This window comes from Tenrec ecaudatus, chromosome 7, assembly GCF_050624435.1.
Source record: "Tenrec ecaudatus isolate mTenEca1 chromosome 7, mTenEca1.hap1, whole genome shotgun sequence".
NCBI lineage: Eukaryota > Metazoa > Chordata > Mammalia > Afrosoricida > Tenrecidae > Tenrec > Tenrec ecaudatus.
The window spans coordinates 62,942,312-62,958,109 of NC_134536.1; the positions used below are offsets into that span (position 1 = coordinate 62,942,312).

Consider the following 15,798-nt stretch of genomic DNA (forward strand, 5'->3'; position numbering starts at 1 on the left):
TCATAGGAGCCCACAGCCTCATCTTTCTCCCCACGAGCAGCAGGTGGTTCGGAGCCTCTGGTCCTGCAGCCCAGCCCACAACCCCCTCTGCCACCAGGACTCAACGAAAGTGCAGCTGCACAACTGAAGAGATCCCCAAGCCCATAGCCTGCATTTCATGAAAGCAAACGTAGTGATCCAGAGAGAAATGGCCCACAGGGTGCCCAAGGCTCTGACATCAATGAAACAGACTGCCACGTGTTTGCCCTCCTGCAGCCAATGGGCTCAAACGCTGCACCTTTCTGTTCACAGCTGAATGCTTTAATCACTGTGCCACCAGGGCTGCTGTGAAATGTCTCAAAAGGAAGAGAGGGGGATAAAACTCACTCAAATTAAAAGGCAACAAACAGGAAGCATGCCCACCTTAAGTGTGATAAAAGATTCACAGCACTGATTTAAAAAGATATACAACTGTAACTCTATGCCCGCCCTAGATACATTGATGACAAATATGAACACAGTTCACAAAAAGAAAAGAAAAGGAAAAAGGGCTAACAAGCTTTTCAAAAAATGTTCAACTTCTAAGAAAAAGGAAATGCTCATTTAAGTAATGAAATGCTTCCACTATCAAATTTTAGATGAACAGAATTCATTTTTAAAAACACAGAGATGAATAAGATTTCTTTTTTGCATTTTTCCCAACAATTTTATTGGCACATAATTTACATATCATACAATTCAGTTGTTCGATCGTCAGTCATGTCAAGGAGAACTGTACAGTCATCACGTCCATTCCAGAGCATCCCCACGGCCCCCAATGGTTACATCAGCTGTGAAATGAGTTGCGCAATCACAATCTGTTCTAGGCTCCCTCCCCCGCCCCACCTTCATTACCGACTCCGGAAATCTCCTTTCCTTCCTTGTCACCCACCCCTCACCACAGTATTGCACATATCGCCTGTATCCGTTATTATCACTATGTATCCACTCCTCCTGTGCTTCGCAGCTGGGAGACCCAACAGAAAACCATACGAAACAAAGTCACACCAAGATGATAAGGATAAAAACGTAATAGGATGAAGACAAAAACATAAAAAATGCACAAGGAGGAAATGACCCGCCTCAATATTTAAAAAGCCAGGGAAGGAATTTCTGTCATGGAACAAGTAGGAGATACTTAGAACAAGTTCAGGTGGCATCTATAGGGTGGTCAACTGGCTAAGCATCGAGCTCCACCCAGCGTGAACCGGGTTCCAATGGTCCCTGCCTGAGAGTGAGGCTGGTCGGGACACTTGCCTGTGGCTACAGTGGAACTGCCACTAATTCAATCTGATTGGATACTGAATATGATTTATTATTTTTCAATCATTTTATTTGGGACTCATACAACTCTTATCACAATCCATACATACATACATTGTGTCAAGCACATTTGTACATTTGTTGCCATCATCGTTCTCAAAACATTTGCTTTCTGCTTGAGCCCTTGGTATCATATCAGTTCCTCATTTTCCCTTCCCTCACGAACCCTTGATAATTTATAAATTATTATTTTGTCATGTCTTGGTTCCCCCTTTTTCCCCCACCTTCTCCTTCCCCTTTTGGTATCCCTACTCTCATTGTTGGTCCTGAGAGGTTCATCTGTCCTGGATTCCCTGTGTTTCCAGTTCTTATCTGTATCAGTGTACATCCTCTGGTCTAGCTGGATTTGTAAGGTAGAATTGGGATCATGATAGTGGGGGGGGGGGGGGAGAAAGCATTAAAGAACTAGAGGAAAGTTGTATGTTTCATCAGTGCTACACTGCACCCTGATTTATTTCCTCCCCATAATCCTTCTGAAAGGGGATGTCCAGTTGCCTACAGATGGGCTTTGGGTCCTCACTCTGCACTCCCCTTCATTCACAATGATCTGATTTTTTGTTCTTTGATGCCTGATACCTGATCCTATGGACGCCTCGTGGTCACACAGGCTGGTGTGCTTCTTCCATGTGGGCTTTGCTTCTTCTCAGCTAGATGGCTGCTTGTTTATCCTCAAGCTTTAAGACCCCAGATACTACAAGATTTCTTACTGTAAACCAGATACCAATAGTGCAGACACTCCCATACCCTGTGGACAGGCAGACCAGTTAGTCTGGCCTTTTTAGAAAGCCACAGAGGTACAGTGGTTAAGCACTTGGCTGCTACCCTAAAGGTGGGGAGTTTGACCCCACCGGGCCTTGTGGGAGAAAGAGCAGCAGTGAAGATTATCAGCCTTGGGGAGCACAGGGTAGCCCCACTCTGTCCCACAGGATCCCCGAGTCAGAATCCCCTTGCCCACAAGAAAGCTGGCCCACAAAAATCCAGTGATGGAAGACATCTTGACCCTATACGGCAAGCATAAATAATGAAAAGTAAACATTTCAAAGTCAATAACTTAGAGTTTAGGCCCAGGTGGCACCTGCTGAATGGTAAAACCATTATTTCATGTGGTCATCCCCAGGGTGCTGCTGTGCACTTGGGGGGGTGAGGAAGTGGGCCCCAAGTCTGACCTGGAGGAGGTATCATCACAATGGGCTAACCAAGATCACCAAAATTCTGGATGAAATTAAAATGTTTTAATGATATTAATTTTTAAAAGCAAGCCAAGTGTTGCCACCTCCCTAAATGCCAAGCAGCAGAGAAATTAAGTAAATCGTGTGATAGTCACATTCTGTCGTTTTATAAAATCGTTAAAATGTCACACTGACCACGAGCTTGTAAAAGCAAAGAAAAAGGTTAACTGTAAGACCAAGTAAAAAAGTAAGGCTCTAAAGTTGTATATCTCAAACCTGAAAAAAAACTTTTTTTTTTCACAGAAAAGAAGTGAGGGGGATTTTAGTAGCAGTGACATTTTCTGCTTTCCTCTTTGCTAAATGTTCTATAATAAAAACGTGATTTAGAATAAAAAAATACATTTTGTGGGGTTTTGTATGATGCCAGTATCTATATCCAGAAAGTGTGTGGGGCTTGCATTTCACTGGGCTCTGCTGTGATTTCAAAAGTGACAAAGAGGTGTCCAGGTATGCAGATACACAGCTTTTACCAGAAAGGACCTGGTGCCTTCAGTGCAGAAGGAAAACGAGGAAACAGAAGGGGAGTAAGCTGGATGGCTGGAAGACTAGATCTTGCTGTGGTGGTAGATTTTTGAAAGTGATTTACTGTGTAAAACAGGATTTAAATGCAAAAATGACTTCTTCATGGTGTGTTGAGACTCTGATATTGTATGCCACTTTCCCTACGCCCTTGGATGATTGACGTGTTTGTGATCTACAGGGAATGATGGCTGAGCACAACTCCCAGTATCTCATTGAGCTGGATGGAAATAAGGCCTCAGAGGAGCTTTTCCTGGTGAGTTGGCAAGTTTGAAAATGATGGATTGTATCTGCCCTTCCTGCTGCTGTCCTGTCGATTCGGACTCCTGGTGGCCTCAGGAGCAGCACCGCTCCGCAGGGCGTTTACGGCTGTGGCCCTTTCAGAAGCAGGTGGCCAGGCCTGACTTCCGAGGTGCTGTTGGGGGGCTCGAGCGGCCAGCCTTTCTGCCAATAGTCCAGCACTTAACCATGTGCACCCCCTACCCCCCAGGGCTCCTTAGTCATCAACCAAAACACAAACTCAGGAATGTCAAGTTGATCCCATAGAACAGAGGATCACTCTGGCAGTTCGGACCAGGATGATGTCCCCAGGTTTCACAGAAGCAGAAGCAGACTGCCTCGTCTCTCTCCTGTGGAGCAGCTGGTGGGTTCGGACGGCCGAAAATTTGGTTAACAACACTTTACTCACCGCACCAACAGAACTCCCTCATTATTCTAAGATGGAAAACCAAATGTCTTGTCGTGGAGTCTATTCTGGGTCACAGTCACCCTGCAGGCTGACTGAAAGGCCTTGCTTAAAGGCCACACAAAGAGTGACACTGTGACTCAGTGGTTCCACTCCAAGAGAAGTCAAAGCAGACGCCCACAATATATTTTGTACCTGAAAGTCCTTGACGCCGTACCCAAAAATCGAGCATCACCTAAATGTCCATCAAGTGATGAATAGATTAATAATACATTCCACACTATAGAATATTGTGGAGCCATTAAAAAATGAAGTCTTGTCACATGGATGGAGCTTGAATACATTATGCTAACTGCAAGAAGCCAGCCACAAAGAGAACATCTTGTATGACTGCGTTTACATGAAATGTCCCAAACAGGCAAATCTACCGTGGCTGCCTGGGGCAGGTGGTAGGCGGCAGGGAAGGGGGGATAACTGCTGTCAGACTCAGGGGTGCTCTTGGAGATGATGAAGATACTCTAAAACTACTTGCAGTAATAGTTGCACAACTCTGAAGACAGTAAACACCATTGACGAACAATAGCCGAAACCGACAAGTTACTTAGTATGTGAATTAAAGCATTTTTGAGAAGAGTACAGATGTGTGCTAGAGGAACACAATGTGACTTTCACAACATCAATGGCAGATGCCTCGGTGGGGGCAATGGTATCCATACTTATGATAAAGTCGTTCATGAAGGAATAGAGGAGTAACTGGCACACGCACACAGCGGAGCATCGCGCATCACTGAAAAGCAAGGGAGAGGCTGGCAGACACCTCACATCAGAACACATGTGGAAGGCATTCTGCTCAGCCAAATTAGTCAATCTCAAAAAGTCAAATCCTGCCTGAGACCCCCATCATAAAAGAAAAATGATTTTCACACCCAAAGAAGCAGGTTTGGAAGGTTCCAGAGAAACTAGAGGAAGTGGGGAGGGAAAAGATATGCTATCATTCCAACAGAGGATCATAATAAATTTGCCAGTAAATATTTAACTGACTATAATCTAATTATTAATCGAAGAAATACAAACAAATTATGAAACAACATTTTCGTGGAAGATGTAATCGTTTTAACAAATCCAAGGTCTGGGGCTTGGGAGGGAGTCCTGGTGGATTAAAAATCGGGTTGCTAACCACAAGGTCAGCAGTTCAATACCACCAGCAGCTCCACAGGAGGAAGGCAAGGCTTTCTACTCCCATGAAGATTTACAGACTCGGAACCCCACAGGGACAGTTCTACTCTTTGCTTCAGGGTCACTATGAGTCAGAATTGACTGGTTGGTTTGGAGAGGGCCTACAGTGGCACATCGATGCAGAACGCGGCATATGCATATCCTGTTTCTGCTCTTTGGATACAGTGTTTAAAGTGATCACTGCGACTGAAAGGACAGCGGTCCGAACTGTCTACTGGAGAAAGATGCGCAGTCTGCTTCTGTAAAGATCACAGCCCTGGGAGCTCTCTGAGACAGTTCTCTGCCCTGTAGGATCACTGTCAGCCAGAGCTACCCAACGGCCATGGGGGTGGCCTTAGGGTACACACAGATCTAACGATCTTGTCTGAGATGTCCGTAATCAGAAAGAAGGAAAATACTTTCATAAGGGGGAATTTTTTCACGTGTGAAATTTAGAAATTGATACATGGATTTCAATTAGAGTGTGATGCCGACCCTTCCCTGGAAAAGAACACCACGAGCTCTGTCATGTACATCCACCCCCTGTGGTCATTCCTCCTTCTGAATGTAAGGAGGCTCCCAGTCAGAGTCATTGTGCTGTCCTGAGATGGAACACCTTCATTTTGAGCTCATTCGAAAGGGAAATGCATTCATTGGTAGATAGCAAATGTTTTGAGAATGATGATGGCAACAAATGTGCAAATGTGCCTGACACAATGGATGGATGGATTGTGATAAGAGTTGTACGAGCCCCCAATAAAATGACTTTTAAAAAATAACCAGAAAATTCCGAAATAATAAGATAATAAAAAAATACAGCTGACAATTTCTTTAGCACATCCTTGAGCGTGATGGTGGGCCCTAGCGATGCGGCTGAGCAGGGGGCAGATGAGACCATGAGTCCCTCCCTCGTGTTGTAGCCAGCATGTTCGGTAACGGAGATATTTAAAGAGCAGTTTCTATTACAGGCTAGGGTGAGCACAGTGCTAAAGGAGCTCAAAATAGATTGAGAAAAGCCAAACCTTGTCGGATAAGGAGGACCACCATATAAAATTAGTTTTGAAATGAGACTTCCCTCCCAAGGGGAGGGAAGGGTAAGTGTTGGACTCAGAGGGGAGAGTCTGTGGACAGACCCAGAGACCAAAAAGAGCATTGTGAATTCTAAAATCTGATTGTATCCCAAAAGTTTTGACCTTTTTCCCCCCTTTCCACTGTCTGTCTTTTCATGAGGGCGGGGTGTTAGGGTAAGTTAGGAGTGGCACCAAGAAAGCTCGACAGCCCATGCTAACGAGTTGACAGCCTGCACCTTGAGGCAGTGAAAGGCTTGACACCAGAGAGTGGAGGTGACCTTACTTTCGTAAGATCACTCAGACTGCAGCGCAGAGAGAAGAACTGAGAATCAAACGGGTGATAGGGAGCACTCACTCTCACGTCTCCAGTCACTTGGGTAAGAGATTGGTGAACGAGCCTGGTACAGTGGCCGTGGGGACTGGACAGGGGAGGGCAGATGGCAGGTATTAGGAAGAAGACACCATAGGACTTGTGAATGACCTGATGTAAGAGTTAAAGGAGAGATCAAACGCAAGGTTAACACCCAGATTGGTGATTTAGGTGATGGCCAGACCCAAAGCCAAACTCACTGTCACCGAGTCAATTCGGATTCAAAATACCCTATAGGACAGGGTAGGACTGTCCCTGTGGATTTCTGACCCTGTGGGTGTGACTCTGTAGGAGTAGAAAACCTTGTCTTTCTCCCTCGGGGCTGGCTGGTGGTTTCCAACTGATGACCTTGTAGTCAGCAGCCCAATGCATAACCACTATGCCACCAGGATTCCCTTAGTGATGGTATGATGGTAATAATAGCTGGTGGTGGATCCCAGAGGGCAGAAACTCCAAGAGACTCGGTGAAAACTTGCCCATACACTCTGGCACTTCTTCGTAAGTTGCCAGGATGAGCTCAGCGTCAATGTGGTAGGGCAGGGAAACACCCCCGCTGGCATGGATTCTGATTCACAGTGACCCTGGATAGCGCTTGCAGCCTGTAAATGTTTGCAAGAGCAGATAGCTTCAACTTCCCCTCAGAGTGGCTGGTGGGTTTGAACCATCAACCTTGCAGTTAGTAGTTCAACAGCTACCCAACAGAACTACCAGAGATCCTAGAGTTGGGAAATGTACCCCCACCCAGCACGAGCCATGGCAAGAGAAGAAAGGAGAGGAGGAATTGTGAGCAAATAATGTAATCTACTTGGACTCTGCCACTCGTCTGTCCTTTTGTTGTTCTGTGGTGGCCTGCGTGCTGCTGTCGTGCTAGAAGCCACGCCACCAGTGTGGTGAAGACCAGCGAGGTCACCGAGGGTGAATGTGTTACCGCGGAACTTACAGACCATGCACTGGGAGATGCCACCACATAACCTTGCTCGCTAAAAGCACAGGGGGGCTTGCAGCACTTGCTGATGACGATCAGGATTGATTGTGACGCAAAGGAGAGCAAACCAGAATCCTCACAATTGGACCAATAGACAACATTGCTATCATTGGAGGAAACAATGAACTTGGACTTCCTTTTGCTTGGAGCCACACTCAATGCTCATGGGAGTAAAGTCAACAAAGCAAGCGACACATTGCATTGGGCGAATCTGCTGCACAAGACCTCTTTAAAGTCGAAGCACACGCATATCACATTGAAGACTAAGGTATGCCTGACCTATGCCATGGTATTCTCAGTCGCCTTATATTCTGTGAGCTTTGGACAATAAATAAGCGAAATTGCAGAAGAACTGATGCATTTGAATTATGGTGTTGGTGAAGAATATTGACCATCCTGTGGACTGCTAGAAGAAAAACCAAATCTGTCCTGGAAGAAGTGCCGCTTCTAAGTGCTCCTTAGAAGTGAGGTGTCAAGACTGTCTCTCACCTACTTTGGACACGTCATCAGGACAGACCAGTCCCTAGAAAGGGCCATCATGCTTGGCTGCAGGTCAGTAAAAAGGAGGACGACCATCAAGGAAATGGATGGACGCAGAGGTTGTAACATTTGGCTCAAATGTAGCAGCGGCTGTGAGGATGACACAAGGCCAAGCACTGTTTTGTTCTGTTGTCATAGATGGGTCACTGTGGGTGGGACCACAGTGACAGCACCTAATCACGACGCCCCCAAAGACTACCACAGCCCACCACAACTTTGTCTTCCCACTCTCATTGCAAATTCTCTGTGCTGTTCACCAAAAACGGGAGTCCTAGTGGCAGAGGAGGCTATTCATTGAGCTCCTGACCACAGGGTCAGTGGGTTGAATCCACTAGCTGCTCTTTGAGAGAAAGATGAGGTTGTCTACTCCCGTCAGTCTCAGAAACTCACAAGGGCAGTTCTACTCTGTGCTTTAGAGTCACTTTGAGTCGGAATCAACTTGATGGCATTGAGTTTTGCATCCCCTAAAAACACAGAATGTTAGTTTTGAAATGTGTGTGCTCCCCTCGTTTTCTCCCAGCTTCTTCCATGTCGTGTCCTAACAGCAGAGTTGTTGAGAATTCAGAACTCTTCTCTGGGTGTTCATATATAAAATCCCAAGGAAGGATTCTGCTTGACCCAGCTTAAATCATAAGCCCATCAGCAGTCAGGGAGATGAAAGTCAATCATTAGGCAGACGTGGGTTGATAACCACCGGATCAGCAGTTCAAACCCATCAGCCACTCTAGGGGAGAAAGATGAGGCTTTCTGGTCCCTTAAAGAATCACAACCTTGGAAACCCAAATGGGACCATTATAGACTGTCCTGTAGGGTCTCTCTGACTCTGCATTGACTCAGCGGCAGTGAGTTTCTTTAGAGCACAGGAAGGCTGGGAGGGGGAGGGTGGTGGGAGGGAGCTGATCACAGGTATGGTAGGTATGGCACATGCCTTGGATGCCCTTTGGAGGGGACATCACAGAGCCACTTCTGTTAACCCAGGAAGGCCCCAACATCCATCCTACACACCATAGGCACAGAGGCTTACCGGGGACTGGGGGGGATGGGGCGGGACATGAGGGGGCACTAGTTCCTGGGTGCAAGAACAAAGGGAGGCCATTCTTGGTGCAGAATAACATTCCAAGAGGCACCTGACTGAGGCAGATGGGCAAGAGAGAAAAGACATTTCTGCTGACATGTCCATTCCGTTCACTTGGAAATGAAGGAGAGGGTACAACTTAGCGATTGCCTGTGGGAGAGTGCCAGGCTTGGCAATTTGTAGCCCCAACAGACTAAAGGTGGAGGAGGATCCATTTTCCCTAGGAAGTAGGTGTACAATTATCAAGAGAAGGGACATGAGATGCTAGACAAGCAAAAGCAGCCAGCGTTGCCTGCCTCGGGGAAAGAGTCTAAAGAAGGCTTGGTACGCCTGATTTTAAGGATGCTCCATATTGTGGGCGGATGCTAACAGGCAATAAACCGCTGGTACCAGGGTGAGGAAAGAGCTCCTCGTGACTGTGGCACATGCACTCTTAATGGCCAGGTAAGCAGCAGTCTGCTCCCTGTGGAGTTTTACCTGTGATCACTGGGACATATGGGGTGGACCAATTCTTGGTTTCCATAAGAGAAAAGAACTTGTCTGTCCCTTGTAACTCCAAAATATTTATTTTGCTTCCAACTTCTTTCCTCAAATGTACATGACTTTTATAACCGAATAAAAAGACAGAGAAAGTGTGGCAACGTCCAAGAATATTTGAGCCGTTCAAATACCAATACCAATTCAATATGCATTCAATACCATTCAAATATCAAATACCAAAGTCTTTAAACGTTTGTTCTGTGCATTTAGACCGTGGTCGAGCGACTTCAGTATCTGAACCTCAAAAGAGCAGCGGTGATCACCAGACTACAGAGCGCAGAGGAGGAGATGAATGACGTCATGGAAAACGTAAGTCGTGTTTCACTGGCTGCAAGTCTGCTTTTCCATCCTGTCTGCTTTTCCATCCTATACCGTGAACTGCACTCCAGCCTTCCTAAGCTTGAAAGATATCGTTTATAAAAATTGCTTTGGCTTCTGAGAAGCAGCCATAATGTTGCTGGGGCAGTAGGTCGGGGATCCCCTGTCACTGTTTCAGCCACAAACAGACACCAGGTCCATCCGAGAGACTTTAAGTTGATTTCTGCAAGCGCCAGATGGAAATAAACAATGACGTTTGCTACCTCTACCCTGCTTCAAAAATTCAGTGAAAACCAAGCAAGTTATATACCTGAAACCATGTGACACAAGCAGGCTTTGCAACGGGTTTTACAGTGATCACAGGACCCCAAACAAAGTGAAAAGGCTTCACAGGAAGACATCGAGGACTCCGTGGCCATATCTACCAGTAACTGGTGTCTGCATTTCTCCAGGGACTGCCAGACCACCACGCCCTGGTGTCACCGGCTCCATTGCTGATCTACATGGCCTTGCAGGCCTCCTTCCTGAGTTAGGGCATCTTACTGATTAAGTCCAAAGGGATTTTCACTTCAGTGGAATTTTTACTTAAAGGAATCTTAAATTATGTTATCTTCCCAGTAGTTTAATTAGCAGCAGGCTGACTCTTTCACCACCCCTGTCAATAATGTAAGCCCAAACAGAATTGTGTCAGGAATCTTTCAGAGGCAAGACAGAAGTTTGGAAGCAGAGACAATGAACTCAGAACAATTAACCACAGGAGTAATTCAACAATCAAAGAAAGATTCCTAGTTTCCCAGTTAAAAAAAATTTTTTTTGCAGTACCACAGAGCAAAGCCAGTAAAGCCCTCCGCTCCAAAAGCACTCAGTGCTCCTCCAGGCCTTCCGCCAGTTGCTTCAAGTGCCTCTGTGTTCCCGGCACGGGTTCGCTACAGACTGATGGGGATTAATCCTCAGCTGAGCCGAGTCTCAGAAGGGCCACAAGCCTTAGAGGCCTTGATCTGTTCCAGGGAGTAGTAAAGATTACCTCTGTGAGTGAAAATGAAGACCCCACCACCTGAACCATAACTAGAGCTCATAATAATATATATATATATATATATATATATATATATATATATATATATATATATATATATATATATATATATATATATATATATATATATAATTTAAGTTACTGAAGAAAGAGGCCGTTTTGTTATCCTGTACTGTGTAATCCATAGATCCCAACAGGTGAGTTTAACTGGCACGTGAGCTGGAACATCTGGTCAGCAGAGTGCTTTGAGAGCAGAAATGGCTAAAAGTCAAAGAAAAACCACCACAAGCCCTTGGGGGCGTTTCCTGGGCGTTGTTGCATCTCTAAGGAGCTCTGGGGGCGGAGTGGCTATTTGTTGGGCTGCCATCCGCGTGGAGGGCAGTTTGAAACCAGTAGCAGCTTGGAGGGAGTAACACGGCTTTCTAATCCCATCCACACTTCCAGTCGCAGAGACTACGGCATTGCTAAGAGTCAGTACGGACTCTGGTAGTGAGAGAAGCCAAAGCTGTACTTCCTGAGATGCGTGACTGAGGTAGCTGCCTACTTTTATCCTCAAAGGGCAGAAGTTGTACCTGTGTCCACGGGGATCATTAGTCATGTCCCTTGACCAGTGTTTCTCCCTAGCAGGCCAGTCCGCCTCCAGAAGAATCTGGGAAACTGGGAGACTTATCACAAGTGCAGATTCCCTGAGCCTGTCCCCCAGGCCCAGGGGACCAGACTCTCTGGAGGTCCAACTTGGGACTAAACAGTTGTATAGTCACCAGAATTAGGTTCTTGTCTTACCAAGAGTAAGATTTGCTTCTGGAAGACATGGGGCATAACAAGAGAATTTTATTTAGTAAATTAAGAGAAAGAAAACTTTACCAGCCAACAAGGGCAGTCCCAGTATTTCTTGTCTACCCTTCTCTCTACCACACCATCCGTACCGCCCCTCACCGCCCCCCCCCCCAACTGTTCCTGCCCATCCCACCCCCACCCCCCCACTGCTACACCACACACACACGCACACACACGCACACACACGTGCATATCAAGTGGTTTTAAAGGTTCCTGTGCACAGGAAATTCTTGATCCTCAGGAATGTCCATGGGGGGGCAGTAAGGGGTTCTGGGAAATGTAGTCCTGCACTGTTGTCATGGGTTGTTCCCATGCTTTGTCCAAATCTCCATCCTTGCTCCCTTGCCTTGTTTCAGCTTCTATGCCCACTGAAGTTTCACACACACACACACACACACACACACACACACACTGTCATGTTTGGACCACTAAAGGAGGGTGCTGGGTTCAAGTTGATTGAGCTATAAGCTGTTGTGGGTTTGGAAGGACTTTAAGTGGATACCCTTTAGCTAAAGGCAGATGATTTTTAGAGAATCGGTATGCAGGGACTGTTCAAAGCAATGGTTGATTCTGAACCCGGAATGCACAGTAAGGTCATCTATGAGTTCTAAACACGAATCACTGCCCAGACCTCCTATACCTGCTATACCAACCTATACCAACGGTAAGAGAGACACAAACCTAACCTAGCACTGTGGACTTACTCCCTGGGGAGAGTGAGAAACTGTGCGACACCTAGCAGGTTGGGGGACAAGGTGGTGTGTGTGTGTGTGTGTGTGTGTGTGTGTGTGTGTGTGTGTGTAGAGGCACCAGTGCAGTAGGCAGTGACATTGGTTTTCCAAGCAGACAGATCTGGGTTTCAATTCTGGTACAACAGCTTATGTGACCTGTGGTTTTTGCTCCCCACTGGATCAACAGAGGAGCCTGGTGGCACAGTGGTTAGCTACTCTTGGGCTGCTGACCATGAGATCAGCAGTTCAAAACCACCAGCTGCTCCTGGGTGCAAAATCAGGCTTTCTGCTTCCATAAAGAGTTAGAGTCTCAGAAACCCACAGGGGCAGTTCTACCCTGTCTGACAGGGTCGCTGTGGGGCCCAATTGACTAGCGAGCAGTGCAGTTTAAGTTTTTGTGTTTGTTTTTAATTCAGTGGTTCAAAGGGGGTAGTAATCCTTAACACATAGAGTTATCTCAAGTAGTAAATGAGAGGATGCTTCTACGGTGCCTAAAACCCATATTGCAGGGACAGGGCAGGCTGCATGGAATTTCCACCTGTGCAAGCAAGGACCCCGTGCTTAGAAAGACCCTAGGCTTATCTTAATATGCCCCTATCAAACTTTTAAAATCCTTGGTAATTTTCTCATATGGACCTTCATTTGCATTTTATACCAGGCCCCACAGTGCAGGGGCATCCACTCCAGAACTACAAGATGGGCGGGAGTGCTGGATAAGCCAACTGGTGCCAGGCATTCCCTTTGAGGTTGCTGGACCATGGGATCGTCCAGATGTTCTTCAGGGAGAGGCTCAGGTGGGCGGGGAGTTGGGGGTGGTTGCTAACTATGAACTTTTGTGTACCTCCCTCCGGCCTTGGCAGTTCTAGAGTCCCTTACATAAGAACCTCTGGTTCAGTCCCTCCAGGAAGTAAGCCTTCAATGTTCCCTTTGAGATCTCTGTTGGGTGGGTGCAGTTGGCTGATTGAGTGGTGTAGGGAGTGGCTCTGACCCAAAGAACCTCCTTTTAAGCATTTCAACCAATTTTCTTGTTTTCTATTGTCCATTCACCCTGCCTTCAGAGGAGCCTGGTCCCACCAGGTCCTGGCCTTTCTCATATTTTGTAGAATGAATCAACTGGCTTTTGTCCTCATCTTCTCCCATGCCACACCTGTCCCTGCCACCCAGATAATTTTCTCTGCTATCAGTGAGGCAGTTTCCACTCCCCCTCTGCTGTCTAGCTTACAGAATTGTGTTGCTGTAGCTGGTCCGCTGTTAACTCCTTTGGTCTCCTCTCTCGTTTTCTGTGTCCTCGTGGGATTGTTCCTTTTTTACTATTGTGCCCTTGTTTCAAAGAGCTCTGATGGCACAGTGTTTATGAGTTGGGTTGTGATTCTCAAGGTCAGCAGTTCAAAACCACTAGCCGCTCCAAGGGAGAAAGTTAAGGCTTTCCACTCCCAAAAAGGTTTACAGCCCAGAAAACCCACAGGGGCAATTCTACTCTACCCGATAGGGTCACTGTGAGTGAGAATTGACTTGATGACAGTGAGTTTAGTTTGCTTTGGTTTGGGCATTTGATCAGGATTTGGGGAAAGTAGCAACCATCATTGCATGTGCTCAGTCTGCTTTGTTTAACCGAAATTGATGACGATCATTGGTAAGACACCAAAATCATTCGAAAGCCCATGCTTTCCCCTCCATATCCGCTCACCCCGTGACTCCAGCGGGTTCGCATTATGAGGGGAACACAGTCTGTTCCTCATCTACTTTTACATGGCCTCTTAAAATGTTTGGACAGGAAAGAAGGTTAAGAACAGAGTCCCTAAATTAACTAAAAATGAAGAAGAACAGAGTACCTGTCTCCTGACTTTACTGAGACAGTTGGAGTCCCTAACTTATTGTCTATGGGAGGAACTCCATTGGCCCAATGGGCCCCACCAAGGTGGTTCTCGGGTTCTTGTAGCTCTCCTAAGCAATGACCGCCTGCTGAAGATTTCAGCACCTCTTCCAGCCCTTAGCCAAGGGCATTCATGCAGCATTTCCATAAGATGCCTGCCTCTTTGCTCTCTGATGCTGCAGTCGGCCAGCCACGACCATAACTCTCAGTCCATAGTCAACACCGGAGCCGCAGCTGAAGGCTGGAGGGAACCGACCCCAACTCTTTCCCTTGGCAGCCACCCATCGTGCCTTCTGTGTCCACTTCTCCTGTCCTCTGCTCTGGCGGCTCAAAGCTAGGCCTCTCAGGACCCTTTGTGCTCTGTTGGGAAGCAGTTCCTAACTACTGTGAAGGGCACCAGCAGAAGAGAATGCGCGGAGACTTTGAACTTCATGAAGCATGAAGAATCACTCACAAGCTAAGTAACTGAAGAAGTATTTCATATATACAATAACCTACTACTTAAAATATTATAAGTTTACTGTATCATACCACTTAAAAGCTTAGGTGAGTTGAGAATCTGGTATTTTTCAGTAAGAGTTTTTCTGAAACCATTTTAAGAAAAAACTTTCTATACGTCATAAAAGATAAAATGCTAGTACAGGTTAAAAATTAGCACCTTATCCTTTGATCTCCCTTTTGGCTCATTTTAAAGTTGTTCTAGTTTTCAGTATTTTCTGCTGTCCTTTCTATGGAGGTTTTTCTTTATTTTGTTTTGTTGTAAGCTTTTTTGTTCCTATGGCTTTGTTTTTGCATGTTTTTCGGTATGTGCAGTCCAGGAAGGGTGATGCACAGAGACGTAACGGGATGAACGGTTTCTTGGGGGTGTGGCAGGGGAGAGTGGGGGGCGGAGTGGGGAGCTAATAAAACGCAGTAGTACCAGAGAAAAGCAAATGTTCTAAAATCGATGTGGTCTGGTTGTACAACGCTTCTTGATAAGATCGAACTACTGGATTGTATAATATGTGGATTATGTCCCAATAAAACTGTCAAAAATACATAAAATTCTTTTTCCTCTACTGAAACACACAGCAAATTTTAAGCAGGGTTTTATTTCAAAGACATGAAAGCTGCTATTATTAAACTTAGGATAAGTATTGTGACAAAAGGGGGAAAAGGCAAAATTTTCTTCCTTTTTTTAAAATGGTAAAGCACTATCAAGGAAGATAAAGTTATACTTTTTATTTCGTGTGCCCATGTTTTTATATGTCATGTTTGTGGTTAAAGGCCCCTTCGTGACACAGTCACGATCGACTCGATGGCAGTGAGTTTGGGTTTTGGTTGAGTGTCACAGAAGCTCTGGTGGCGCAGAGGGTCATATGCTGGGCTGTTAACCCAAAGGTCCGGGCTTCAAACCCACCAGCAGCTCCATGGGTGAAAGATGAGGCTTTCTGC

At 46.1% G+C, this 15,798-nt stretch overlaps 1 protein-coding gene across 1 annotated transcript in view; it reads left to right on the plus strand.

Moving 5' to 3' along the window:
* AK9 (adenylate kinase 9) overlaps positions 1 to 15,798 on the plus strand; it is a 148,004-nt gene that overhangs the window by 23,554 nt on the left and 108,652 nt on the right. The window contains exons 9-10 of the mRNA XM_075553990.1: positions 3,271 to 3,345; positions 9,780 to 9,878. Of these exons, the coding sequence (XP_075410105.1) occupies positions 3,271 to 3,345; positions 9,780 to 9,878 (174 nt within the window). The remainder of the gene's footprint in view (positions 1 to 3,270; positions 3,346 to 9,779; positions 9,879 to 15,798) is intronic.